At 38.4% G+C, this 26295-nt stretch overlaps 1 protein-coding gene across 1 annotated transcript in view; it reads left to right on the plus strand.

The window, feature by feature from the left end:
* Aqr (aquarius intron-binding spliceosomal factor) overlaps positions 1–26295 on the plus strand; it is a 76087-nt gene that overhangs the window by 15228 nt on the left and 34564 nt on the right. Inside the window, exons 6-17 of the mRNA XM_038330896.2 lie at positions 86–226; positions 1884–1952; positions 3225–3325; positions 4686–4762; positions 8281–8345; positions 9282–9398; positions 10761–10874; positions 13632–13735; positions 14874–14976; positions 17533–17653; positions 20803–20944; positions 24833–25011. Of these exons, the coding sequence (XP_038186824.1) occupies positions 86–226; positions 1884–1952; positions 3225–3325; positions 4686–4762; positions 8281–8345; positions 9282–9398; positions 10761–10874; positions 13632–13735; positions 14874–14976; positions 17533–17653; positions 20803–20944; positions 24833–25011 (1333 nt within the window). The remainder of the gene's footprint in view (positions 1–85; positions 227–1883; positions 1953–3224; positions 3326–4685; positions 4763–8280; positions 8346–9281; positions 9399–10760; positions 10875–13631; positions 13736–14873; positions 14977–17532; positions 17654–20802; positions 20945–24832; positions 25012–26295) is intronic.

Consider the following 26295-nt stretch of genomic DNA (forward strand, 5'->3'; position numbering starts at 1 on the left):
TGCCTCTGCCTTCCAAGTGCTGGGATTAAAGGTGTGCACCACCCCACTCCCCACCCCGGCTCAAAGTGAACTTTTATTCTTTCAGACCTTTAAGAAGAAGCCAGACCACTTCCCGTTCTTTTTCAAGTGCATCTTGAAAGCAGCATTGGCCGAGACTGACGGCGAGTTCTCCCTCCATGAACAGACCGTCCTGCTGCTTTTCCTGGATCACTGCTTCAATAGCTTGGTAAATTTACTTTCCATTCATTTCTGCAACTTTTCTTATTCTTCTAGAGTGAGTTTAGATGACACCTGACTCGGGTCATAACCTTTATTATGCTTGTTTCTGTTTAAAGACATCCTACTTAATATATTATTTCGATTATCTATAAGCTTTCCATCATCAGCACTGTTATTAAATGCAATTTATCTAACAAACATGTTTAATATGTAAGACACGTGGCAGGGCTGGTCAGTGGTGGCTCACGCCTTTAATCCCAGCACTTGGGAGTCAGAAGCAGGCAGATCTCTGTAAGTTCGAGGCCAGCCTGGTCTACAAGAGCTAGTTCCGGGACAGGCTCCAAAGTTACAGAGAAACCTTGTCTCTGGGGGTGGGTGTGGGGTGGGGGAAGACACATGTAAGGGCTGGAGAGATGCATGGTTAAGAGCCTTTGGTGTTCTTCCAGAGGACCCGAGTTCTCTTCCCATTACTACATATAGAGCTACTTATAATTAATTGTCTATAACTCCAGGGGATTTGGGGCTTCTTCTGGCATTGTCAGGTGCACACACACAAATAATAAATCTAAAAGAAGAAAGGGTAGTGTGTAGTAAGGAGCAGACGGGCTGCGTCCAGCCACTCGGCTCCTGGTCACCCGCTAGCTTTACCCCGAAATAATTACACGGAAACTGTATTCTTTTAAAGACTGCCTGGCTCATTAGTTTCAGCCTCTTACTCACATCTCTTGCTTTAACCCATATCTAATAATCTGTGTAACACCACAAAGTGGTGTCTTACCTGGCGGCTGGCTTCATCTAATCTCTCTCCCTGAGGAGAGGCAAGGCAGTCTCTCTCACTTAGGAGAGGCGTGGCATCTGACTGAGTCATCTACCTCACTTCCTTCTTCCTGTTCTGTCTACTCCACCCACCTAAGGGCTGGCCAAAGCAGTTTCTTTATTAAAACAGAAGACCCTCCCACGTCAGTAGTGTATTGAGTATATTATACCTATGAGCTTCAGATAGTACTTCAGCCTTGTTTTGGGGATCAATAATAAAAGGATGAAATCACAAACAAGATACAATAATAAAAATGTAACACCACATCTCAGAAAGGACACTTGCTAGTGTATGGTAACTGGAACTGAAGCAGAGAGGTAGCAGCCTCGGGGGAGACAGGTACCTGAGGAAACTTAAACTTGCTGCTGTTTTGTGTTCTGTATAATTACTGCAGGAAGTATTAATTTGGGGGTTTCAAATACATTTTTGTTATTAAATGAGTTTTTTATATGAAATCTGCAAATAGTGGAAACTGCCATTTTAAATAATGATTTTTTTTTAAGATTGATTTTGTATATGTGTGTGTGCCATGTGTATGTGCCATGTGTATGTGGGTACCAACAGAAGCCAGAAAAGGATGGCAGATATCCTGGAGCTGGAGTTACACACTGTTGTGGTCCTCTCCAGATGCATGCTGGGAGCAAACCCTGGTCCTCTCTAAAAGCAGCAATTGCTCCTAACCATCTCTAGTCCCTTGTTGAACTTCTAAGTAGTAAAATATCACCAATTTTAAAGTATTGATGACATGTTTTTCTTTCAGGACCTTAAAAGGAAATAAACTATATATAAAAACTTAGGTAAAAATACTGGAATATATATAAACTTGTTTTCTTCATGCTTTGAACAGGAAGTAGACTTGATAAGGAGTCAAGTACAGCAGCTTATCTCCCTCCCTATGTGGATGGGCTTGCAGCCTGTAAGTACCTATTCCAGAGTGCTCTCCATGTGTCTGTTATATGTCATGTGGTTTCAGACTGAGTGGCTTTAACATGAACACAAAAAGTGTGTCAGCTAATATCTGTTGTTTCCCCTTAGGATTTTATTGTGTATTAACTTATTGTAATTGTAGCTTTTACAGTTTTAAGGAATGTTGCATGCATCCTAATGTATGTTCCATTTAATTTTAATATTGTAAAGTGAAATGAGGGGCCATTTATTGAACTTGAAGAGAAAGTGGATAATTTAGTAAAGTGTGATTGTTATCCTTATGTATGTATTTGGATGAGGTTAAATGTAAACTTGAATTTTATTTATTTCGAGGTTTAGGATGTGTGTATAGCTATAGAAGGTCTGGATCATGTTTAATATTAACTATCTCTGCCTTTCCATTAACTTTTTATTGAATGATGTGTATGTAATAGATTAACATATCTTCTGTATCAACTGAAAGCTACCAGGTTTAAGGGTAAAGCTTTATGCAACATTCTATTTCGTGCTTGAGTTTCTGTACACACCCAGATATGCAGACCAGTCATCTGTACCAGTTGACTGAGACAGATAAAAATAATACTATAGTACCAGTTGGTAGAGTGAGACACATATTAACAAAACTAATTTGATAAGTGGTAAGTACCACAAGAGAAAGTGTGCTGATGTGGGCAATCTTTGTCTTTTGTTTCTTTGATGAGATGGGATCTTTGCCTGGACCTTGCTTTTCTTTTCTTTTTTTTTTTTATTTTCTTTTTATTTTAATCAGTGCTGAGCATATTGATCCACACCTTGCTCAAACATCTACTACTTATTTCCATTTGGCAGGGCCTGTCCTCTGCCCTGACCCCAGCATTGGGGGTTGAACCCAGAGATTTGTCATGCTAAGCAAAGCATATATCACCAAGATACATGTCCAGCCTTACAGTTATTTTTGTGTTCATTGTTGGAGACTTAGATTTAATTTCAGTGAGAATGCTTACAAGCATTCATGCTTGTATTTTTTCAGCCTTAAATTTTTAATTTTAGAAATAAATTATTGAACTTATAATAATGATTATTAAAGGTAGTTTCTTTTATTATTATTGAAAATACAGAACTGAATAATAATTGAATACAACTCATTCCTTAGTTTCCACACTTCGTCTTATTTTCAGGCGATCCCATGTCATCATATATTAAGAGACTAGCTAATGGTTAATCTAAGTATCATCATAAATATTAGTGTTACTGATTGTTGTATATCATATTTCTCTTTTAGGCACGATTGGAATTAGAATTAAAAAAGACACCAAAGCTAAGAAAATTCTGGAACTTGATTAAAAAGAATGATGAAAAGATGGACCCAGAAGCAAGAGAGCAGTATGTGGGCAAAGCTTTCTTCTCCATTAGGCATTGGGTCACAACACTGCCTAATTATTGCTTGCTTTCTTCCTATAATGCTATTATAAATTGTTAATAAATGCTTTCACTTAGATTATTATGAGTATTTTTACAGAGATCTGCAATGTGTACATGTGTGTGCTTAGAGGCCAGAGACTGATGTTAGGTATTTTTCTCTATTGCTCTCTGCCTCATTTTTTTGAGTAAGGTCTGTCACTGAATGTATAGCCACCTCCCTGGATCCTCATGTCTCTACCTCTCAACACTGGTATTACAGATGCACTGCCTCATGCCAGGCTTTTTCCATGGGTGCTAGGGACCCAAGCTCTGGTCTTCCAGCTTGTTGTAAAAGTACTACTTTACTCATTGATCCATCTCCCCTTCCTAAGGAGACTGTGATCACTCCCCGTACTTTGCATTTCTGGTAGGAGCATTTGCAACTATCCAATACCTGATGTGTTTGTTAGTTGATGGTCAATTCAGAAAGCAGTAGGAATTGGATTTTTAGACTAATGTTTAATTAGTAATTAAACATTGGAATACTCTCACTGTATTTGGTACTGTAAACATATTAAGATATAAAGTTGACCCTGTTAATTTAGCTACATTAGTTTTGGTTTGTTTGGTTTTGTTTTTGTTATTTTTTTGACAGAGTTTCACTATGTATCTCACTCTGGCTAGCCTGAAACTCATTATGTAGACCAAGCTGGCCTTGAATTCACAGAAATTCTTCTACTTCTGCTTCCTGAGTACAGAGATTAATGGCATATACTACCAGGCCTGGTTAAATATGAGATTTTTAAAAGCGGGGTGTGTGTGTGTGTGTGTGTGTGTTGCCTGCATCTATGAGATTTTTAAAAGCGGTGTGTGTGTGTGTGTGTGTGTGTGTGTTGCCTGCATCTGTGTAAGTGTAGCACATGCATTCATTGCTATTGGAGGCCAGAAGAGTGCATCAGATCTGGAACTCGAGTTACAAGTGGTTGTGAACTATCATGTAGGTGCCAAGAACTGAACCCCAGTTCAGCTGGAAGAGCAGCAAGTGTTCCTAACAGCTAAGCCGTCTCTCCAGCCCCTAAATGTTAGACTTTTAAGACAGCATAGATGCAATTTTTGAACCATTCTATGCAGTCTTGGCCCTGAATTTAAATGGAAGCTTAAAGTAACTGGAGGAAGTGCTTAGTAGGCAAATCAGGTCAGTAATAAGGCTGTTCCTTTCTTGCTGTGTGTTTACAGAGATACTATATGCCCAATATCAGAGAGACAGAACATTTAGACAGCTCAGTGTTTAAATTTGCTTTTTAATAACTCAGAAATAATTGGGCTACTGTTTGGTTTTTAGGGCATACCAAGAAAGAAGGTTTCTTTCCCAGCTCATCCAGAAGTTTATTTCCGTGCTGAAGTCCATCCCACTTTCTGGTAAGTGGCCACCTTTCTCCAGCTCAGTGTACATTAGTGTGTAGTTGTTTCTTTATCCAGCTCAGTGTACATTAGTGTGTAGTTGCCCTCCTGGAATTGACTCACTTTTGCTCCAAACGCTGCTCCTAGTGATTTAAAAATGTAATGGCAAATGTGTGCCGTTTTCATTTCCTGTATATTGCCAGCCTGGGCATTAGGATTACCTTAGAGGGTTATTGAGGCACCAGCATGGTTATTGAAATGTTCATTTAGTTAGTAAACATTTTGCATTTGCTTACCAGGTCCAAGTTTTCTGCAGGATGCTGGGGACAGTAGTGAATAAGGTGTTTATAGCCCTCACTTGCTGTTTTATAGTACAGTGCTGAATAGAGTTTTCAGGTGATAACATTTCAGTGGGGTGGTAAGTGTCTCTGAGATAATAAACTACAATATGAGATGGCTCAAGCCCATCTTTACCCATATTTCTTTAATATTTTTAAATTAGCGTACAATGTAATGGGTCTCATCCTGGAATTTCATAAATACCTTATTCTCATTCATTTCCCTTTCTCACTGCCCTCCCTCATTCCTCCTGCCCCTCCCTATCTTGCTGATCTATCTCCTTCCCCTAAAATATCTTCCCTTCAGATTTCATGCTGCATGCCAAATTGGGAGGTGCATCACTGGAGAAGGGTTTGTGTGCATATAATACATGCAAGTATAGACTAGGCTGCCAAATGCACTATGGGAAAGGGTTTTACTGAATGCACCTCTGTCTGCCAGAGCAGAGCTTATGCACCAAGCTTTGTATTCTAATTTTAACCTGACCTTTGTCAATTTTTTCAAGCTATACAGAAGGAGAGTATAGATTTTATTTTTGTTTTGTTTTAATTTTTAGTTTTAGAACAACAAGAAAATTCTTGCACAGCAACCAAGAACTAGTTTGAAAGCATTTAATTTAAACATAGCCTCTTAATTCTTTCATTTATTGATCATAGGATCTTATACATTCTATGTTATTTGTGAGTTTTGGCTGGTAAGTTTATTGGTTACTTTGAAGTTTTTGTTGTTTTGTTTTGGGGGAGTTCTTTTTTGTTTGTGTTTTGGTTAGGTCTTGCTGTATAGAATATAATGGCCTGAAGCTCACTGTGTATCCAGGCGAGTCCTGAGCCTGTGCTCCTCCTGCTCTGTCACCTAGAGTGCTAAGACTGTACGAGCTGATCTACCTGGCTTTATTCATAAGAGCCCTGTGGCCAAAGATGACGTCACAAAACCAGGATCTAGTGTCCATCTTTATCAGCTTGCTTTATCTTGTCCTCAGTTTGTTACATGGAAAATAACTATCTAGAATAGATATTTAATGTCTCTTCCAGATATTAAAATCCATTGATTTGGCATCTGGGCAATGATGTTCTGGGGAGAAAATTGCCATTAGCATTTTCATACTAGTGGTGGAAACTAATATAAATTTCTATAGCATTTAACCTTCCATTTTCCTGCATATGACAGATGAATAAATGTATTTTTAAGTGTTTATAGATTGGTATTTATGAATGTTGTGCTTGATTAGTCGCTGCTTAGAGTCTTAGCTGAGCAATGGTTAAATAATGTGTGTCACTAGGAACAGTGTTGACACCATGGTTCTAAAGAGTAAGTGATCATTTCCTGGAATTAAGAAAAACAAAACTTATATCCAGAAACTATTTTATTTCCCAAGGCTGTTATTATTTAAAAATGAATTTTTCAAAAACATAGTACATTATGTTCATGAATATCATCAATCAGTACTACGATTTTTAATTTTTTTTAGTTCTTTATGTGTACATTGACATTCTCTTTTTTCTTTTTATTTTTTTAAAAAAGAAAACAAACTATCTTTTTTCATTATACATACCAATCCAAGTTCCCATGCCCTCCCTTCTTCCCATTCCCTCCACTCACCCCTCCATCCCCCAAATCCACTCCACAGAGAGGGTAAACACATTGCTTTGGGGAAGGTCCAAGGCCCTCCCTACCTGAGCAAGGTATCCATCCAAAGACAACAGGATCCCAAAAAGCCAGAACATGCAGTAGGGATAAATCCTGGTGCCTCTACCAGCGGCCTCTCAGTCTGCCCCTTCCATACAACTGTCACCCACATTCAGAGGGACTAGTTTGGTCCTATGCTTGTTCCTTCCCTGTCCAGCTGGAGTTGGTGAGCTCCCATTAGCTCAGGTAGACAGTTTCCGTGGGTGTCCCCATCATGGTCCTGATCTCTTTGCTCATATTCTCACTCTTCCCACTCTTCAACTGGACTTTGGGAGCTCAGTCCAGTGTTCCGATGCGGGTCTCTGCCTCTGTTTCCATCAGTTGCTGGATGAAGGTTCTATGGTGATATTTAAGATATTCATCAGTCTAATCACAGGGCAAGGCCAATTTGGGTACCCTTTCTTCCATTGCTTAAGGTCTTAGCTAGGGTCATCCTTGTGGATTCCTGGGAATTTCTTTAGTGTCAGGTTTCTTGCTATCCCCGTGATGTCTCCCTCAATCAAGATACCTGTTTCCTTTCTCTCATCTCTGTCCTTCCTCCATCTCGACTATTCCGTTCCCTCAAGTTCTCCTCCCTTTATTCCCCTTCCACCCTTCCTTTTCCCCACACTCCCATGCTCCCAATTTTGTCTGGCGATCTTGTCTATTTCGACTTTCCAGGTAGATCTATATATGTTTTTTAAGAAATGTCATTGATATTTTTATGTCAAAGTTAATGCTCTTTCTAAGCCAATATAATCCCCTTTTAAGATTATAAAATGACATACATGGACAGTGAAAAAAATACTTTTTCTTTGCTATATATATTTTCCACTTCAAAGTTGGGTATATACATCATATGTGGGTATGTATATATTATATGCATATTTTATAATGTATATTATATGTGTATATACTATATATATATGTATGGTGTGTCTATGTTTATTCATGAGAATTCTTACGCGTTTGATATATAATGATACTGAGGAAAGTGGAACAAACCAAATATAAAACTGCCTTCTATTAAAAAGAAAACTACCTTTGATTTGATTTCTAAAAACATTATAGTTCTTAAGACTGGAGAGAGGGCTCATGAGTTAGAGCACTCGCTGCTCTTGGCAAAAGACCTAGGTGTAGCTCCCAGCATGTATGTGACAGATCACCATATATAACTCTAGTTCTAGATGATCTGATGTCTTCTTCTGTCCTCTGCAGGCCATGGTGCACACACATACATGTAGGCACTCATACACATAAAATTAATTTAAAGCTATAAATAATTCACACATCATATTATTAAAATACACTTCAGACCCAATCTAGATTTTTTCATTTTTCTCATATTAGTAGAATTAAATAATGATGGCCTGCCTTTGAAAAAAAATATGTGAGATTCTTTTTCTGAATCATAATTGAGTTGTATAGAATAAGACAAGTGAGTTTGTTTAAATTATTTATTAGCTGCCAGTTTTAAGAAATAGCACACAAAATGGCTTGGTAAAATTTTAACATGTTTCTCTCATGTTTAGAGCCTGTCACTATGGACAAAGTTCATTACTGTGAAAGATTCATCGAACTTATGATTGATCTAGAGGTAAGATATATATATATATATATATATATATATATATAGCAACTTGCTAATATTCTTTAAAAGTCAAAGATCAAGCTATAGGTACATCTGAAATACTTGAAATGGCCCTTGGTCTGTTCCTATTTCAAGATTTCATGTAGACAAGGAAGTCTCAGGGTTTGATTCCTTGAGGATTTGTGCTAACTGTCCTATTGGCATGGGTTGTATTAACCCATGGGTTGTAAAAATTAAGATTTTTAAAGATTTCATATTGTTAAGCGTGAGATTCTTATGGAAAGTTTAGATATAAAGTTGACTTAATTCAGAGTAATCCATTGCCTTTTCTTCTCTAATGTAGGAAATTGAAATAAAATATGTCCCCTGGTTTGAAATGAGCGTTAAAACTATTAGACTAACAATCATTCTTGAGGATTTTATCACCTGCTACTCTACCAGTGACTAATGTGTATCCTCTCCCTGTGTCAGGTCAGAGTGGCTTTTCTCTTCAGCGATGTTCTTCCTAAGCAGTTGTCAGACTGTCCACCTCCGTTTCTCATCACTGTCTCTCTTACTGTCATAGGGAAGCAAGAACAGGAGATGGAAAGGAGCTTTGCTTCTACAGTTATATGCAGTGCATACTAGAATTTCACACAGACTTTGCTTAAAAACTTGTAGACAAGATAGATCATCTGTTAAGTTTTTCCTGTGTCCGCTCTTATTTTTTATCTTCTAAGTTGTGCCCCCATCGTTTTTAGAAGGAAAAGCATTGACACTGAGTGGTTTTAGTTTTAGTTTTGTTTTACAGCATGGATGAGGCCCTTTCTTTTGTATGCCAGGTGTCTTTGGACATGCAGGAGGGTTTTTTGTGATGTCCACTTGGGGTGAAATAGTAGTAGATTTTATCTCTAGCTGCAGAGAATACAGGCAAAATGAATGCCATGGTGTTATCTTTTCCAGGCTCTGCTCCCCACGAGGCGCTGGTTTAATACCATCCTGGATGACTCCCACCTTTTGGTTCACTGTTACCTTTCCAGTCTTGTTCACAGAGAAGGGGATGGCCATCTGTTTTCCCAAGTGAGTTCTGGTGGATCTGACACTTTTAATGTTGTGATCTCTTAAGTTGATCTTTGCTTTACTATGCAGCTGGAAATACCAGGGTGTGAACCAAAGCAAAATTCTAGAATATTGACTTGAATGTTGTATACATACTGGAATGCACCTATACAACTCTAGTAATTAACTTGTGTTAACTCTATGTTCTTTTATTATTGAACTAAATTATGGCTTTGGAAATGTAGTCTCATGTGTTTTATATATTTTAATTTTATTTGAAAAGCCACTGTGGGATCTAACAGGTAAAAAGTATTAACTGCAAGTTCATGGCTGCTCTTGCCTGTGACAACAGTGACAGGCAGTTGATAGCATAGGAAAGTGCTGCACCTAGTCTGGTTCATTGAGTCGGAAGGCAAATACATTTCAGCTTATTGCTTTGGGTGGGAAGGCAGTGTGCTGGTACTTTGGATTTCCTGTCATGTCAAATAAAAGAAAATATCTAACAAATTTGTAACTATGTTTTTCTGGTGAGAGTAAATTTAAGATACAGGTTCTATGTGTGTTGCATACTCTTTATCTCTTATCTTACTAAGCTCTTCTATTTCTTTTTCATTCAACAAAAATTTTGTTCAATGATTTGCCATATAAACTCAGTAATTGACTATAATGTGTCACAGGTTAGGACTAAAAATAGTAAATATTTAAGTGGATGCAGCCAGAATGTGCCTTGGATGTGCTTGCATGTACAGAAAGCAAGGCCTCTTCATCATGAGCTAAGCTGGTGTGGTGGCCATGGAGACTCATGGTGGCATGAGTGATATACTGTTATGATTTGCTTTACTGTGGTGGTGATAAACACTGTTGGAAAGCAGCTTGGAGTGGAAAGTGTGTTTGCCTTAAACTTCTGAGTCAGAGCCCATCCTTACAATCAGGGCAACAGCGTAAGCAGGGAACCAAAGCAGAACTATGGGGGCATGCTGCTTGGCGGCTTGCTTTTTGGCTCATGGTTAAGTAGCTTTCTTAAACAGTGCAGACCCATCTGCCTAGGGATGGTGTCACCCACAGTTGTCTGGGCCCTCCCACATCGATTATCAATTAAGGCAGTCCCTCACAGACCTTGTCACAGGATGATCTGATATGCAAAATTCCTCTGTTGTATTAGGATTGCAGTTGAATTTCTCAGTAGGAATGGACTATGGCTATGAAGTAGGCTTAATAATTTATTCATAAAACACATTTTATTTTCACATAAGTTAAATATGCTTGGGTATGTTCTCAAGTATTTGTTGTGTGATGCTACCTTCTGAAATTTTCAAACCCTGAAAGACATAATTTTTTATTATTTTTAATAAATAATTTATTAATTTAAATGAATTCTTCCAGCTTTTAGACATGCTGAAGTTCTATACTGGCTTTGAAATTAACGACCAGACTGGAAATGCTCTGACAGAGAATGAGATGACCACAATTCACTATGACAGAATTACATCTCTTCAGGTAAAGAAAATGCAGTATACCTTTTCTTTCTTTTTTTTAGTTTTTTAATTGATTTTTATTGAGCTCTACATTTTTCTCTGCTCCTCTCTTTGCCTCTCCCCGTCCTCCAAATTCTACTGTGTTTAAATATGCTTACAATAAACTTCCTGGGATTACACTCTCTACAAGTTTGATCCAAACTGACTAAGTCAGGTTGAACCAAGTTTTTATTCTTGTCTCTTCGAGGTTTGTTTCCCTGCCTGCCATGATGCTTGCAGGGAGACACACACACCCAGACCTATAACAAGGTGAATTATAGCTGGGCAGAGGTGGCAAACAACTTTAATTTCAGCACTTGGGAGGCAGAGGCAGCTGGATCTCTGTGAGTTCAAGGTCAGCTTGGTCTACAAGAGCTAGTTCCAGGATAGCTAGGGCTGTTCCACAGAGAAACCCTATCGCAAAAAAAACCAAAAATAAATAAATAAAAAAATAAAAAATGAAATCTAAAAAACACAAATTACTATACATATTTTTACTTTTAGGTATCATTTTCATATATCTTATTTATATACTTATGCTTTATAATTTTTTTGTTTTTTTGTTTTTCGAGACAGGGTTTCCCTGCAGCTTTAGAGCCTGTCCTGGAGCTAGCTCTTGTAGACCAGGCTGCTCTCGAACTCACAGAGATCCGCCTGCCTCTGCCTCCTGAGTGCTGAGATTAAAGGCGTGCGCCACCACCGCCCGGCGCTTTATAAATATTTTTACAATAAATACATGTCATAGGAGTGAAATTTACCTCGAACAGTATAGCTCGAATAGGTCCCAAAAGTCCCTTTGTTTTCTGTCACTCTATTTATTCATTTATTCATCGATTATTATTTCTGAGAAATAGTCATGTTATGTAGTCCGGTCTGGCCTGAACTTTGAATCCTCTTACCTTAGCCTCTGAGTGCTGGGATTGCAGTCACACCAGCACACCAGTTACTCTGGTGAATCAGCCATCTACAGCAACTTAAAGAAGGAAGGGACAGCTCATCAGGACAGGGAAGGCTCAGTGTCAGGAGTGTGAGGCAGGAATTACATTGCATCCGCAGCGAGAAAGCAGAGGTGAAGGCTAATCCCCACCGTCTATCTCCCCCCCCACACTTTTGTTTGTGTTGGTTTTGGTTTTGGTTTTGGTTTTGTAGACAGGGTTTCTCTGTAGCTTTGGAGCCGGTCCTGAAACTCGCTCTTGTAGACCAGGCTGGCTTCGAACTCACAGAGATCTGCCTGCCTCTGCCTCCTGAGTGCTGGGATTAAAGGCATGCGCCACCACTGCCCGGCTCATTTTCTCCTTTTTATGCAGTCCAGGACCCCAGCCCATGGGATGGTGCTGCACAACTGTGGCCTCCCGACCTCTGTTAAAGTAATCTGGACAGTCTCTCATAGACATGTCCAGAATTTATTTCCCTGGTCATTCCGAACTCCATCAAGTTGACATTCTAGATTAATCCTCACACCTGGCTTGTCAATTTCGAGAGTGTCTGAAGGACATCAGTGTCATGCTTAATTCACACTCTTTGTGCTGTCTGCAGGCCGTGGTGCTTTTGTTATCTTCCCTCTGCCCTTGAAGGGACCAGAGCCGCTCTGTAAATGTGCCTTTCTTTCTTTTTTTTTTTTTTTTTAGCATAGGCAGGTGTGATTATTGACCCCAAGGAGCTTGATTGCTTCAATATTGACAGAGGCTCCAGCCTTATTATCGATGTGTTCTTCTTAGAACTGACTCATGCTTTTCTTGCTGTAGGCCCCTTACTCTCAGGCTTGGTTTTAGGGTCACTTTGCAGTTGTCTGTAGCAATTTCATGGCAAGCCTACCTCTACCTTTGGTGACCTTTTGTGCCATCTGCCCTGAAACAAGGACTTCTAGTTCTTTTCTGTAACACAGAGGCATGATGTAAGAGAAAGACTGTTACTTCAGTCTGTCAGAGCCTCACGGTGTGGCTGCCTTGCCCTTTATTTCAGATTGGTCTGGATGCCCCTTGCCAGCTCTTATCTTCCCAGAGATCAATCAGTCAGAAGCATGCTGTATTTTCTGCTTCTCCCTTAGGTTAATCTCCAGTACAGTATCCCTAGGGCTTGTTTTTAGTAGTGTTTGGCTAGTTCTTGGTCATAAAATATTAGAGTTCACTGCAAAGGAAGCTAACATGCATACCATTTTCATGTCAACTGTGGTGGGGTCACAGAAAGCTGGGGGTGTCACTCAGGTGGAGTGCTTCCTTGGCATGCACAAGGCTTTTGGATTCACTCCCTGCAGTGGTGGAGAGGGAGCATGAACCACAGATACTGTTGTTTTCCTGCTAGAACAATTGATGCTTTCCCTATTGTATAACACACTTCCAGTTTAATGAGGCAGGGATCACATAGAAGATAAACGTGAGAAGTAGTGAGTATTTATTCATTTATTTACTTACTGAAGTCACAAATCAAATGAATTTAATAGATATCTCCATAGTATTCATAAACACTAAAGTCACACATTTGTTTTGGCAGTTCATGGAACATTTTTCCAAAATATTTCACATACTAAGACAAAAAGCAAGCCTCAACAAATACAAGAGAATGAAATAACACGTGTATTTTATCTAACCATAACGGAATAAAGCTAGATATCAACAGCAAGAGAAATGAAAGTACACAAACCCATGGAGGCTGAACAACATGCTATCCCCATATGGCCTAGGAATCCCAGGTGGTTGTGTTGATGCACAGGCGTTGACTGTTGATGGGTTGGCTTTTCTAGAGAGCTGCTTTTGCGCACTTCCCCGAACTCTATGACTTCGCCCTTTCCAATGTGGCAGAAGTAGATGCCCGGGATTCCTTGGTAAAGTTCTTTGGGCCTCTCAGGTAAGACGACATGAAAAGAACAGCATTCTTCCTTAGTACATTGCTGTTGTAGTCATAAGCAGAAAATAACAGAAACTAGTAAAAGCTTCATGTTTGATATTAACGGTATGACGTAGCTAAATTTTGTGGTTTTAAGATATGTAACATCAATAATACTGTCTAGTACATATCCAATAACTGTATTTTTTGGAAGTTAATAGTTACGAGCTTATTTACTTCCTTATTTCCTATGTATTTAAAACAGTCAGGGATCTTATAGGTATTACAGTCATGCTAGTAGTGCTCCCCATTGTACTCCTTGATTGCTTTGCTGTTGAATATCAGTGCATTACATAGCCAATGTAAAAAGCTAGACCATTTATTTGACCTGGAAAACAAAATTGAAAATAGATTAGCAGTTTAGGGAGGTTTGGAATGAAAAAGAGAGGCTTGATATAAAAGACATAAGAAAAATTTTTGGTTGATAAAAGAAAATACTGTTAATAAAAGGCAAAATAAGGATTATTTATCTTTTTTCACATAAAAAATTACGTGTAAAATACATACTTTGAATTTTGTCACATACTTCTTTAAAATGTCTCTCTAAGAGTCCAGTGTTGGTAACTTTTTCAGTAGAAATGTTTTCTATTTTATCAAGGTCATTCTTAAGTGAAACTGGCTTTAGATAGTCCTTGTGGGAGTAAGGAGGCAGTACATCCAAGAGCTAGCTGGGCTCTGGCCCAAACAAAAAGTGGTGTCCTTGCAGAGTCCTTCAGTGGATTTCAGGTCCCCAGAAAATACTTCAGAAGTTTGTATCCCTGTTTTTAGTTTTTGTCGTTGCTGGTTTTTTTTTGTTTGTTTGTCTGTTTTGATGCCTATGGCCTGGGGTTACGTCTACTTTTTAAGGTAAAAGTAAGAAACCAGCGGCATGGTGGTGTGTGGTGTGCACACCTTTAATCCCTATACTTGGGTGGCAGAGGGAGGTGGATCTCTGTGAGTTTGAGAACATCCTGGTCTATAAGAGCTAGTTTCAGAACAGGCTCTGAAGCTACAGAGAAACCTTGTCTCGGAAAACCAAAAAAAGAAAAAGAAAAGAAAAAAGAAAAAAAAACTGTTTCCAAAGTAAATTGATCTGAATAAACTATTCTCCATTCTGCAGTTCAAACACACTCCACCAGGTGGCATCATACCTCTGCCTCTTGCCAACGCTTCCTAAAAATGAAGACACAACTTTTGAAAAAGAATTTCTTCTAGAATTGCTGGTAAATATTAATGTTCTCAGTATTTTACTGCCTTTTTGAATCCCTCATAGAGATATAAACAGTATTGACGTCTGCATACTGATTCAGTAATTTACTTTGACCTGTCTACCTATTTTGGTCAGACTTGGTTTTCATTTCTTTAATTTCGTTAACTGCATCTTTCATGCCTTTAAGCTCCCTTATGGCAGAAATTCATTTATCACAGATGAGCTTCTGTGTTACTGAACTAATGCTCTTGGGGTACAGAGTTAAGAGACCATGGTTAGACACAGGGCTTGTGGATGACCGTGGTCATGTGGTTATTGAAAAGGTGATTATTCAAATTTAATGTATTCAAATATTAGGTAATATTGATAATATAAACTTAATAATTTAGAAGTATAGTGAATTATCCCTAAGTAACTTAAGAATTATGAGCACTTTTCAGTTAGTTTTGGTGATGAGGGGCTTTAATTTTTAAACTGATATTTTTTCTAGTTTTGTGTTGCTTTATAGAAACATAGTTTTTGTTGGAGCAGGGACTGATATGCTATTGTTGCTGGGTTTTTTTTTTTTGAGTTTATATTGTTTTACTTCATAAATGTATAGTCCCACAGTGGTTAAAGTTAAGGAGTGAAGAACTTATCCACCTGGCCTTCTCCTGTTACTCAGAATTCTGCACTTACTTACACCCTTCTAAAGTTTTCACATGCACACACACACACACACACACACACACACACATATGACTTAATTATCTGAGTAATAGTAGAGTACATTTTATTGCTATAATTTAGAACTTCTGTAGGTCAAAATTCAAGTCAGGCATGTAGCTCAGTGATAGAGTGCTTATACAATATTTTCAATGCTATATGTACATTGGTCTCCAGTACCAAAGGAGCAAAGATTCAAGTAATTCCAGGATCAAAAAATTAGTATCATTTTCATTTCACCTTCTTTGGGAATTTAGTTCGCTGTGCAGTATAAGGATACCTTCTCCCTTCAGTACAGCATTTTCTGGAACAGATGACTATTTAACAATGTTGCAGCTACTGGCTCTTTAAGTTGTTGATAGTTTTCACCTTTACAGGTACTGCTGCAGTGTGTGTGTGTGTGTGTGTGTGTGTGTGTGTGTGTGTGTGTGTGTATGTGTGTATACCCATATGTGGACATTTAATCAGAACCAGAAACTGGTAATCTGATGTGTGTGTTTATCTACAACGAAAAAGAGGCTGCCTGGTTATCCTCCAAAATGTGTAGATTGCCACTAACAGTCTGATGAGCGTGTCTACTTCCTTCTCACCAGCCTTGATCTGACCACTTTTCTTATTTTTTCTAGGGTGTAGAAGGGAGGATTTAAAATGGTTATTTTAGGTTTTGTTTTGTTTGTGTTTTTTTCTTTACTATTTTAAGGTTGATTGGCTTTTTATCTATTTCAGACATTTGTTTCTAAGCAATAAATAAATATCCATGTATTTATTGATTTTTCTTACGCATGTTGAACCATACTAGATGTACCACTCTGTGATTTATTTTCCAAGCTTATATTTTTAATACATGAGATAGAACATAATCCTTCACTGTTGGAAAGATGAATTGGGGAGTAGAGACGAGAAACTATTTGTTAACAGGTGTTTAAAGCTTAGTGACAGGTGTTTGAGTGTCATTTGGGGACAAAGCCTCGAGGAGCATTTTAAATTAGTTCTAGTGTGGAAAATGCTTTTTATCTTGCATGCTTACTCTGTGAAGTGTGTCTTAGATTGCTATCTCTGTCTGTCCTCCTACAAGTCACTTGTCACTGTCTATAACCGCACATGCTTCCTAAAAATTCCCTGAGCTCTTTTCTAGCGATGTAAAATCTCTTTTGAGTCAGGCTGTTGGTACCACTACTAAAAGTTTTTGTGAACAAAAGAAATACAGACCCTTCCCAGGGATCTTTCTCATAGAAAAACCAGTGTCATTTTGGCATTGTTAATTAGAAAACAGGCGTGTTTGTATGTGAGATGCACAGCTACGGTATTAAGCATATGTAGAGATCATTACTGAAGGGGAAGTACAGCTTACCCTGTCATTTTACAGTGAGAAGATTCAGACCAGGGGATTCATAAAATTTCTCAGATTATATGAGATTCTTAGTAGAAGCATGAAAATTAAATCCAGGATTCCAAATTTTTGTTTGGAATGTTTCTTTGGTTTTTACATAGATGCTACAGTTCTGAAACTCTAGGCATGTACCACGGAGTTTGATACAGTTTACAGTATCCCATTTCATTTTCATAGACCTCTGATAGACTGATGCTTCATATGTTTTACTAAGAAATAACTAAGATTAAGAAGCTTATAGTAACTTCCTTATAAATGGAGGAGCTGGGATTGGCTCCAGTACATTTGATTGATGCCGCCTTATTCTGTGATTTATGAGGGAAAACAGGAAGAGGAAAGTGAAGTCTCCTTGAAGTGCCTCAGTGACTGAAAGACAGGAATTTCTTGACCCGTGCATACGGCGGGCCTGTCCCAGTTGCTCTGGGTAAACCGTAGTGTTGCTCATGTTCTGCACAAATCTGTTCTTTCCTGCAGGTGTCTCGTCATGAACGCCGGATATCTCAGATTCAGCAACTGAATCAGATGCCTTTGTATCCAACCGAGAAAATTATATGGGATGAAAACATTGTCCCAACTGAGTACTATTCTGGGGAAGGTGGGTAAAGGAACACAAGTGAAGAATACAGAGCTTCAGATGTGACATAAACTTAATTTCTTCATATGTGGCTGAAATGCACACCAACTCCTCTGTACATAGGCTATGTTTCCGTGTTCTGAAGTTAATATTAGAAGCTAGAAAGAATGAGAACTTTGAATGCTTAGGATAAGGATTTGTATTCAATGTAACCATACCGTAAGATATGTTGCCCTATATAAAATATGGTTATTAAAGCACAAGGCTGTTTATAAGGAGACTTAAGAATGCAGAAAGCACAGCTTCATTGTGTCAGTGTTCAGTAGACTTGCCTTTCAACAGCTCTGTTAGAGCGTTCTTAAAGTTCTTTGTGAAGGCTTGAATGAATACATGATATAAAATACATAACAGCTATTGGTAACAAATGTTTGGGGTTCTTAATTTTTATTTTTGTTTTTAATATTTTGAGCCAAGATATCATACTGTGCAAACTAACCTGAAATGTGCTTTAGGCTGGTTTTGAACTTCTGTCTCCTTAAGCTCCCAAGTGTATATACTACCTATTGAGCCTGTAGTTTTGTTTCAAAACTACCTACTAATACACTGAAGCAGAGAATTTGGCCTAAGTGTACCAGTGGTATTATACTAGTGATGACTCTAAATTAGTCACAATTCTTTCAATGGCTGCTCTTCCAAATATTTCCTGGAATTTCTGAAATCTACCCTCAGAAAGTATGTGCAATTGGAAATAATTATATTGAAACAACATAAGCCAGTGCCAGGTGGTAGTGGTGGTGCACACCTTTAATTTCCCCTTTAGATGAGATCCTTGACTTAATCTCCTTTTATCAGCTTTTTTCCCGATCTTGACCAATAACAACTTGTAACCAACCCCCCTAAACAGTGACAAACATCCATAACCCACTGAATGACTCCCAAACCACCCATCCCACCTCCTAGGAATGTGGGCATCATGTTCTGTAGACTGCTTCCTGCTGCCTAGGGGTGATTCTGAGACTATTTGGGATAATGTTCAGGTCCTAGAAGAGCTAGCTATTGTCCAGTCTTGTGATGGGAAAGTATAAGACTCGTCTGAAGTTCTGGCTGGTTAGTCTGTGAGGCTGGACCATCTCAGCTAGCAACTTTGAAGTTTTGGGGAAACTAACAGGCTTTCTTAGAAGCTGGATCACCTGGGCTGCTTGTCTTATTTTGGTGTCTGATCCTTTTTTTCTGAAAACATAGAAACTTTTAAAGGTAACATATGTATTTGTATTCACAGAAGTGTAGAATGTGTGGTGTATACAAGTCAGCTAAAGATGGCTTTTTGTTTTAATTTAGCAGTCCATTCCACAATTGAATGTCTCTCAGCAACTGTTGTTCATTAACATTAAAAAAAATTCAGTCAGCAAAACACCATACAGGATCCAGATGCCCAATTTACCATCTTTATGTGGCTTTTTACTCTCCTCTTTAAAGACTTTATTATTTTTAAACTAATTTTTCTATGACTGTCTATATCCATTTTCTTTCTTCAGCTTCTAAGCATGTTTAAACATACTGTACTTTTATAGAGGGTTTTCTTGTGTCTGGACCTGGCTTTACTAAACATCTGTAGCATTCTCTGACCACATGAGACAAATCTTAAACTGCCAGGTCACCTGCCACATGGCTCAGCTTAGCACATGGCACTGCACTGTGCTCTGGGAGCTGACTCCCACCCATAGGCAGAAGTGGAGAGCCGTGTCTCTATGCGCTGCCACCAGCCTGAGAAACTGGGACTAGGAATCCTCATCTGGTTCCATGTTTGTGTGTTGGGAACTTTTTAAGCTTTCTCAGGTCCTATTTGTAAATACATGCCCCCACATTGGACACCATCTGTAACAGGTCTTTCTCTGTCCCTCCAGCCAGCTTCCAAACTATGACATGGAGACTTTCTATGAAAGTTCAGCCTATAGCTTAGGCTTGTTCCTAACTAGCTCCTATAATTTAAATTAACCCTTTTATATTAATCTATGTTCCATCATGTGGTGTTACCTCTCTTCCATCTTGCACTTCCTGTTTCCTCTCTGTGTCTCCTGGCATCTATTACACACCTAAATTCTCCTCCTTTCTTTATCCAGAAATCCCACCTATACCTCCTGGCTACCTATTGGCTGTTGCGCTTTTTATTACATCAGTCACAGCAGTGCACCTTCACACAGTATACATATATTCTAAATCAGGAATCCATGTAATAATAAAGTAGAGGCTGGGCTAATTAGGGAAGGACTTCTAGAGGAACAGAGGGAGGAGACCAGATGAAAGCAAGGTGCCACACATATAGACAAGGATGCTATGAGGAACCTATTCCCTTCTGTGTTGCCATTTTTAATTCAATGGAGGTTACAAGGTGTTAATGGGTTTTTGTTTTGTTTTAAATGAAAATGAGACACCTTTCCTTCAACCTGTGCCTGAGAGCGAGATGCTGAGTCAGATTGCAAGTCAGTATCTACTATTAAAAATGATATGAGTATTTTGCACATCATTTCTTTCAGTTCTTTTATTACTGTTATACTTTAGATAATGATTACAAAAGTGTAATTTGTCCGTTAAATGTATTGTGGCTTTAAGGATTACTTTGATAATGCTGTGGACTACTTGATCTCTAAATAAGGGTAAGACTTCATTCACTGACAGAGAAGAGAAGGGATGGAATAACACATAGGCAGTGCCTTGACCTTAAAGTCTACCCAAAGGAATGCTTGGAGTTCTCTTTAGGCAAAGTGACAGCATCATAATTAAGTTTGCATAGTAATCTGTCACATTGTGAGTTTATGCTAATGTTATACACTTCAGGATTTGGATGGCATGAAGGGGAAGGAGCTTTTAAGTTCCTGGAGCCTGTACTAGCTAGTGTTCAGTTTCTCAGCAAACATTTAAGAAGCACAGTTTGCGTGTGAAATGCTGATATAGATTACTTTTATGAATAGTTGTATCTGTGCCCTCAGTTTTCAAAAGGTAGTCTGTGCTAGTCTAGCCTTAGTGTCTGAGCAGATGGAAGTGTGAGGCTCTGTCTGTGTTTCACGTCATCAGTAGCTGCTTCCCTAGTAGCTGGTGCGTTTTTTTTTTTATTTAGATCAGATGGCTGATTCAAAAAATAATGCTATCACCAATGATGTTTTCTTTTTCAGGCTGTCTTGCTCTCCCCAAATTGAATTTGCAGTTTCTAACTCTACATGACTACCTCCTGAGGAACTTTAATCTCTTCCGCTTGGAATCAACTTACGAAATTAGACAAGACATCGAGGACAGTGTCAGCAGAATGAAGCCATGGTCAGTAAATTGATGCCATTTATAATGAAGAAATGTGTCTACAGTAAAATGATACTCTGTGTTAAGAAAATCAGTGTGTTAGTAATATGAAGATACCTGTCAAAGATACTCACGAGAATTTTTAAAATGCGAATTTACTTCTGAGGTATTAAAATGTGAACTATGTGTCTAAGTACCTGGAGATGTGGCTGGAGAACTGGGGAGAAGGGAGGAGAGGTCATTTTAGTCAGGGAGGGGGAGAAATGTAGACAAGATTCGCTTAGATGGTAGTAGCAGGGTAAAGTGGGGAGGATGTGTGCTGGCCAGCAGTCCTGTATAGGGCAAGTCTGTTAGTCTTGGGTGGAGTTTACAGGAATGGAGATCTCCTCTCCCACAGTTGCTCCCATAACTGTAGTGGGAAGTGTGAGTCAGTGCCCAGAGGAACTGTCTAGGGTCTTGGGTGTTTCAGAACATTCTATGAGTAGCACATTGGGACTAACCTTGTAAGGTTCACCTACAGGTCTATTTACATGAGGATTTCTTCTGTTTCTCTCTATCTTTGACTTTATCTGGAGAGTTTCTTTAAGAAAAGCCTTTTGTTCCAGCCGTGGTAGACAGTGTTACACTATGAGATTGGTGAAGGTTAGTTTTTGAATTTTACCCTAGAGATTTTGGGTATTCCTTCACTGTTTATAGTCAATGATTATGTATATTAAAAGTATGTATTTGCTTATTAATAAAATTGAGTCATGAAGTGTATCTTCATTACCTGTCAGGCACAGTATGTACACACATGCAATGTTACTGACTTTGTATGAAAAACTTAATGGTTGCTGGAGTGTGAAGCTCCTTAGGTATCTTCCAGCCTTCTCCCTTTTCCTCACCATAGAAAGCGGGCCACAGGCAATGTGATTATGTTCTATTTTTTCACATCCATATTTTATTTTATACACAGTTCTAGTTTTTTAATTATTATGTGAGAAGTTATTCTGGACAAGACTATAAAACCTAACACAAGTATTTTTGACTTAATAATCAGTTGAGTCAGTAAGTAGGCTAGGATTATGATATTTGTATATCCACTGGCTGCTCATCCCTGCCCACATCTTTGCTGAAATTATTGCCCATTGTTCGGACCCTGTGGGAGCACTTGATGCAGAAATTCCTTTACAATTTATGGTTACCTTGCATTTATATGCCTAGATTCAGAGCCTAATTTTGGCCATTTTGCAAAATAGGGATTTATTAACTAGCACTTAAGTAAATAGAATTCACTTGTACATTTAATTTAAATATCAAACACACACACAAAGAAAACAAACAATTACTCATGGTTTTTATTCTCTAATAATAGAGGATCTCTTAAAATTACTCATCTTTTGATATAAGAAAGAAAATGTTGCTTTTGGAGTTTGTTCACATTTGAAATAATAAATCGTTCTAAAGTTTTGCCACTGGTGCACATGAAGAAATTGCTGCAGGGCTGGTCACACTGTGGGGTGGAGGAAAGAAACCCAGGCACTATTGCACAGTACACGTTTTAGGTCACGTTTTCGTGTAGACAGCAGTAAAAGGTGATTTGCTTCCAAGTGGCAGAAGTTTGTCCTTTTTATGTTCTAAGTTTCAGTTCTGTAAGAAATAAGACTGAAAGGCCCGGATTTAGTGGTTGCCTTGGGTGCACAGAAACTTACTACTATTGGACAAAGGCATTCAGGGGTGATACAAATGTTCTAAAGTTGGATTGTGATTGTGGATACATATTGTATACATTTACTAAAACTCTTGGATTGTACATTTACAGTAAATGAGTTCCACAAGGCAGTGTTAACTGTCATGGGGTAAAAAGAGGTAGAGACTGTTTTATAAGGTTTTAAGCACACTGCCATGCCTTCGAGAGCTGTTCCAGTGCTAACCATTGCACAATTTTTATTCTTAGTTTTTCTCTGATGTTATAAAGTTGTATAGTAAAAAATAAATAAAGTTGTATAGGTTTTAGTTACAGCACATAATCTTCATAGTAAATGTAATTTAATGTTATTTTTGTAATTAATGTTAAATGTAATTTTTAAAGTTCTGCCTTAGTTTATGTTCCAATTGCACCATCTAATGTAAAGTTAGTTATTAATGCACTTTAACATAGATAGGAATGAGTATTTGGGGATTGCTGCTGGTTGTTAGCAGTTAACTCAACTTCCCCTCTGATCTTTTTTAAGTGAGTAGATAGATACTTGTAAGTGATTTAAAGTAGTATATCCCAATGAAGATTCTTCCACATTTTTAAGTTTTTATTTAAATAATAGTTTTTTGGAGGGGAAGGGGAAGGATGAGGGATGGGAGAAAAAACTGTGGTTGGAATGTAAAATGAAATTAAAATAAGTAAATAATAAATATTATATAAGAATGTAAAGAACAAAAGATAAAATGTTAATAGTTGAAATTATTTGAAGAGAGGAAAGGATCAAATAAACCTAAGTAGAACTGTCCTTTAGAAATGAAGGAGACACCAGATAAGCAAAAGCCTTAGGAGATTCCAGTAGGGAAAAAGACAGAGTAGCTGAAGCAGTTTCTATCAAGAACAGTGGAACTGGAGGCCTTGCCTTTCCTGACTTCAAATATGTTATAAAACTACTGTCATCAAAATAGTGCGCAGTAGACCAAAAAGGGGTGGGGGCATATTCCAGTTGTGGCTCACACCTTTAAGCCCAGCCCTTGGGAGACAGAGGCAGATGGGTGGATCTTGAGTTCAAGACCATCCTGGTCTATAGATTGAGTTCCAGAGCAACCAGAGCTGTTACTCAGGGAAACCCTTTGTTTTCTTTTCTTTTTTTTTGAGAAAAACAAACAAAAAAAAACCAAAAAAAGAAAACAAACAAACAACAAAAACTAGGGTCATATGCAAATAGATAACAGTGGAAAGCCCAGGAGAGAGACTGTGCGCATGTGACACTTGTGCTGAGAATGCACTGTCAAGCAGGAAGAGTGTCTGCAATAGAGGAAACTAGATCTGCGTGCGGAACCCAGAAGAAATCAGGTCATTGCAGCATCAACATGGACTCAGACAGATTAACTCTTGAGACCACGAAATGTCTGGAAGAAAACAGACGATTTCCATAGCATTGCTCTAAACATTTTTACTTTTGCTTTGATTTTTGTCTTGGATTATAACACCAAAAACAGAGGAAGCAAAAACAAAGATATAGTAACAGTGAGTAGAAAAACATTAAATTAACAAGTCTCTGTCCAAAAAAAAAAAGAAGGAAATCTATGATGTGTAAAGAAATACTTGCAGCTCATATCTAATTAAGGATTTATATCAGAAGTATAAGGAACATAGACAACTTAACGCACACATAAAAAATTTAAGTTGAAAAAATGGCAGACATCCTAAGTGGGTGATTGTAATAAAGATATAAAGGTGGTCAACAGCTATAAACAAACAGCGCTCAGGCCTCTACTCTGCAGGAAATAGACTTCCAGACACTCATCCTTGTTGAGAAGGAAGACAGCTATTGGCAAGATTATTAAGAAAATGAAAAAAAAAGCTTATGCAGTGTTCTTGGGACTATAATGGTACAGCCGTTATAGAATACTGTATGGACATTCCCCAGTAATAGAAAATAAAATCACTGTCTTGAAGAAATACATGTTCTTTGTGCGCTTAGCAGCACTGTTGTCAACAGCAAGATAGGGAACAGTCTGTGTCTGTGTAGAGAAGAAAGAGTAAAGGAAGTGTGTGGCTATATATGCAGTGTAGAATACTCTTCATTCTTTAAGAAGAAAGAGCCCCTACCCTGGGTAACCAGGGCTAGCTAGCACTTAACCGTGAGCTAAGCATGTATCCCCCAAGTTTTACTTGTATAAGTTGTAAAGTTCCTGTTTGTGTAATCATCCACTGCTTTGGCTTTTCAGGCAGTCTGAGTATGGTGGCGTAGTATTTGGTGGTTGGGCACGAATGGCTCAGCCCATTGTGGCTTTTACTGTCGTTGAGGTTGCCAAACCTAACATTGGTGAAAACTGGCCGACCCGAGTCCGTGCAGATGTCACCATCAATCTGAATGTCAGAGATCATATCAAGGATGAATGGGAAGGTAATTTGTTACCTTTTACCTCTTTCCTTTTTAGTTTCTCATTTAGAACAGTGACTTGCGATCTTCCTAAAGCTGTGACCCTTTAGTAGTCCCTCATGTTGTGCTGACCCCCAACCAAAAAATTACTGTTACTACTTCATAACTGTAGTTTTTCTACTGTTATGAATTGTGTAAATATCTGATATATGACCCCCAAAGGGGTCCTGGCCCACATGTTGAGAATCCCTGATTTAGAAGCATTACAGACTTACTAAATGTTGTCCTTTCAAAATTTTATGCAGCTTTGCTCATAAAATTTATTATAAAGTACTCTAGTTATCTTTGTAATTAGTAAAAATACTAAGGATCATATGAGTATTTTAAGTATATAAATGTTTAAATAACAAAATCGTAACTGTCAAAGTGTTCTAAAGATTGCAGCTTGCAATGCAAACTGAGAGGAAATTATAAATTTAGTATAATGTTTTCTGGATTTTTAGAGTCAACATAAAAGCATTAATGTGTCCTAAAGGAGACCCAGATATAACTCACACACACTTGTAGGATAAGTAGAGACAGTGATAGTTTGAAAAGATGAAAGCGGAGTAGAAGAGAGATGCATACACTCATGGAGAATGCAGGTCGGAGGAGGAACCTGCTGAGGAGACATGGAGTGAGGGACCCGAAGGAAACTATTTTACCAGAAGAAGAAAGACGGGTAAAGACTCAGTGAAACTAGATTTACTTGAGGTTGTGTGATAATTGATAAGAAAGTAAACCATTTATGTTCCTCATTTTTTTAAAACTATAAAGTTTTGGCAATGGGCGTTGTGTACCATAATTAGCTTTTGGGGAAGCTATGTTCAGAAATATTAAGTGAAAAAATGTTAAAACTTTGCTAACACCTGTGTAAGAAGTGGCCCCTGAACCGCCAGGCGGTGGGCACTTTTGTATCATTCCCCCCGCTGCCCCCTCCCTGTCAGCCCAACCCCAGCTGTCTGAGGCCTCCCACTTGCTGCGCTGTGGTAAAAAAATAGCAGCCAGTAGGTTTAATCTCCTGCTACCTTCTTCAGATGCCAGAAGGAAAGGGATAGTGCCATAATAGATCAGTTTCCAGAAATTATAGCTCCCAGCACGGCGATAACCACGGGGAGCATATGTTAGACTTATAAGGGGATTCCGAAGGAATCTAGCAATGCAGTTCGCCAAATGTTTGACAAATGGCTTCTTTACTGGGTGTCATTTGTGACAGATTGTTTTGAGTCCTGTATCTTCCGTGAGTTCCAGTCTGTTCCATTGTATATC

This window comes from Arvicola amphibius, chromosome 5, assembly GCF_903992535.2.
Source record: "Arvicola amphibius chromosome 5, mArvAmp1.2, whole genome shotgun sequence".
In the NCBI taxonomy this organism is placed as follows: Eukaryota; Metazoa; Chordata; class Mammalia; order Rodentia; family Cricetidae; genus Arvicola; species Arvicola amphibius.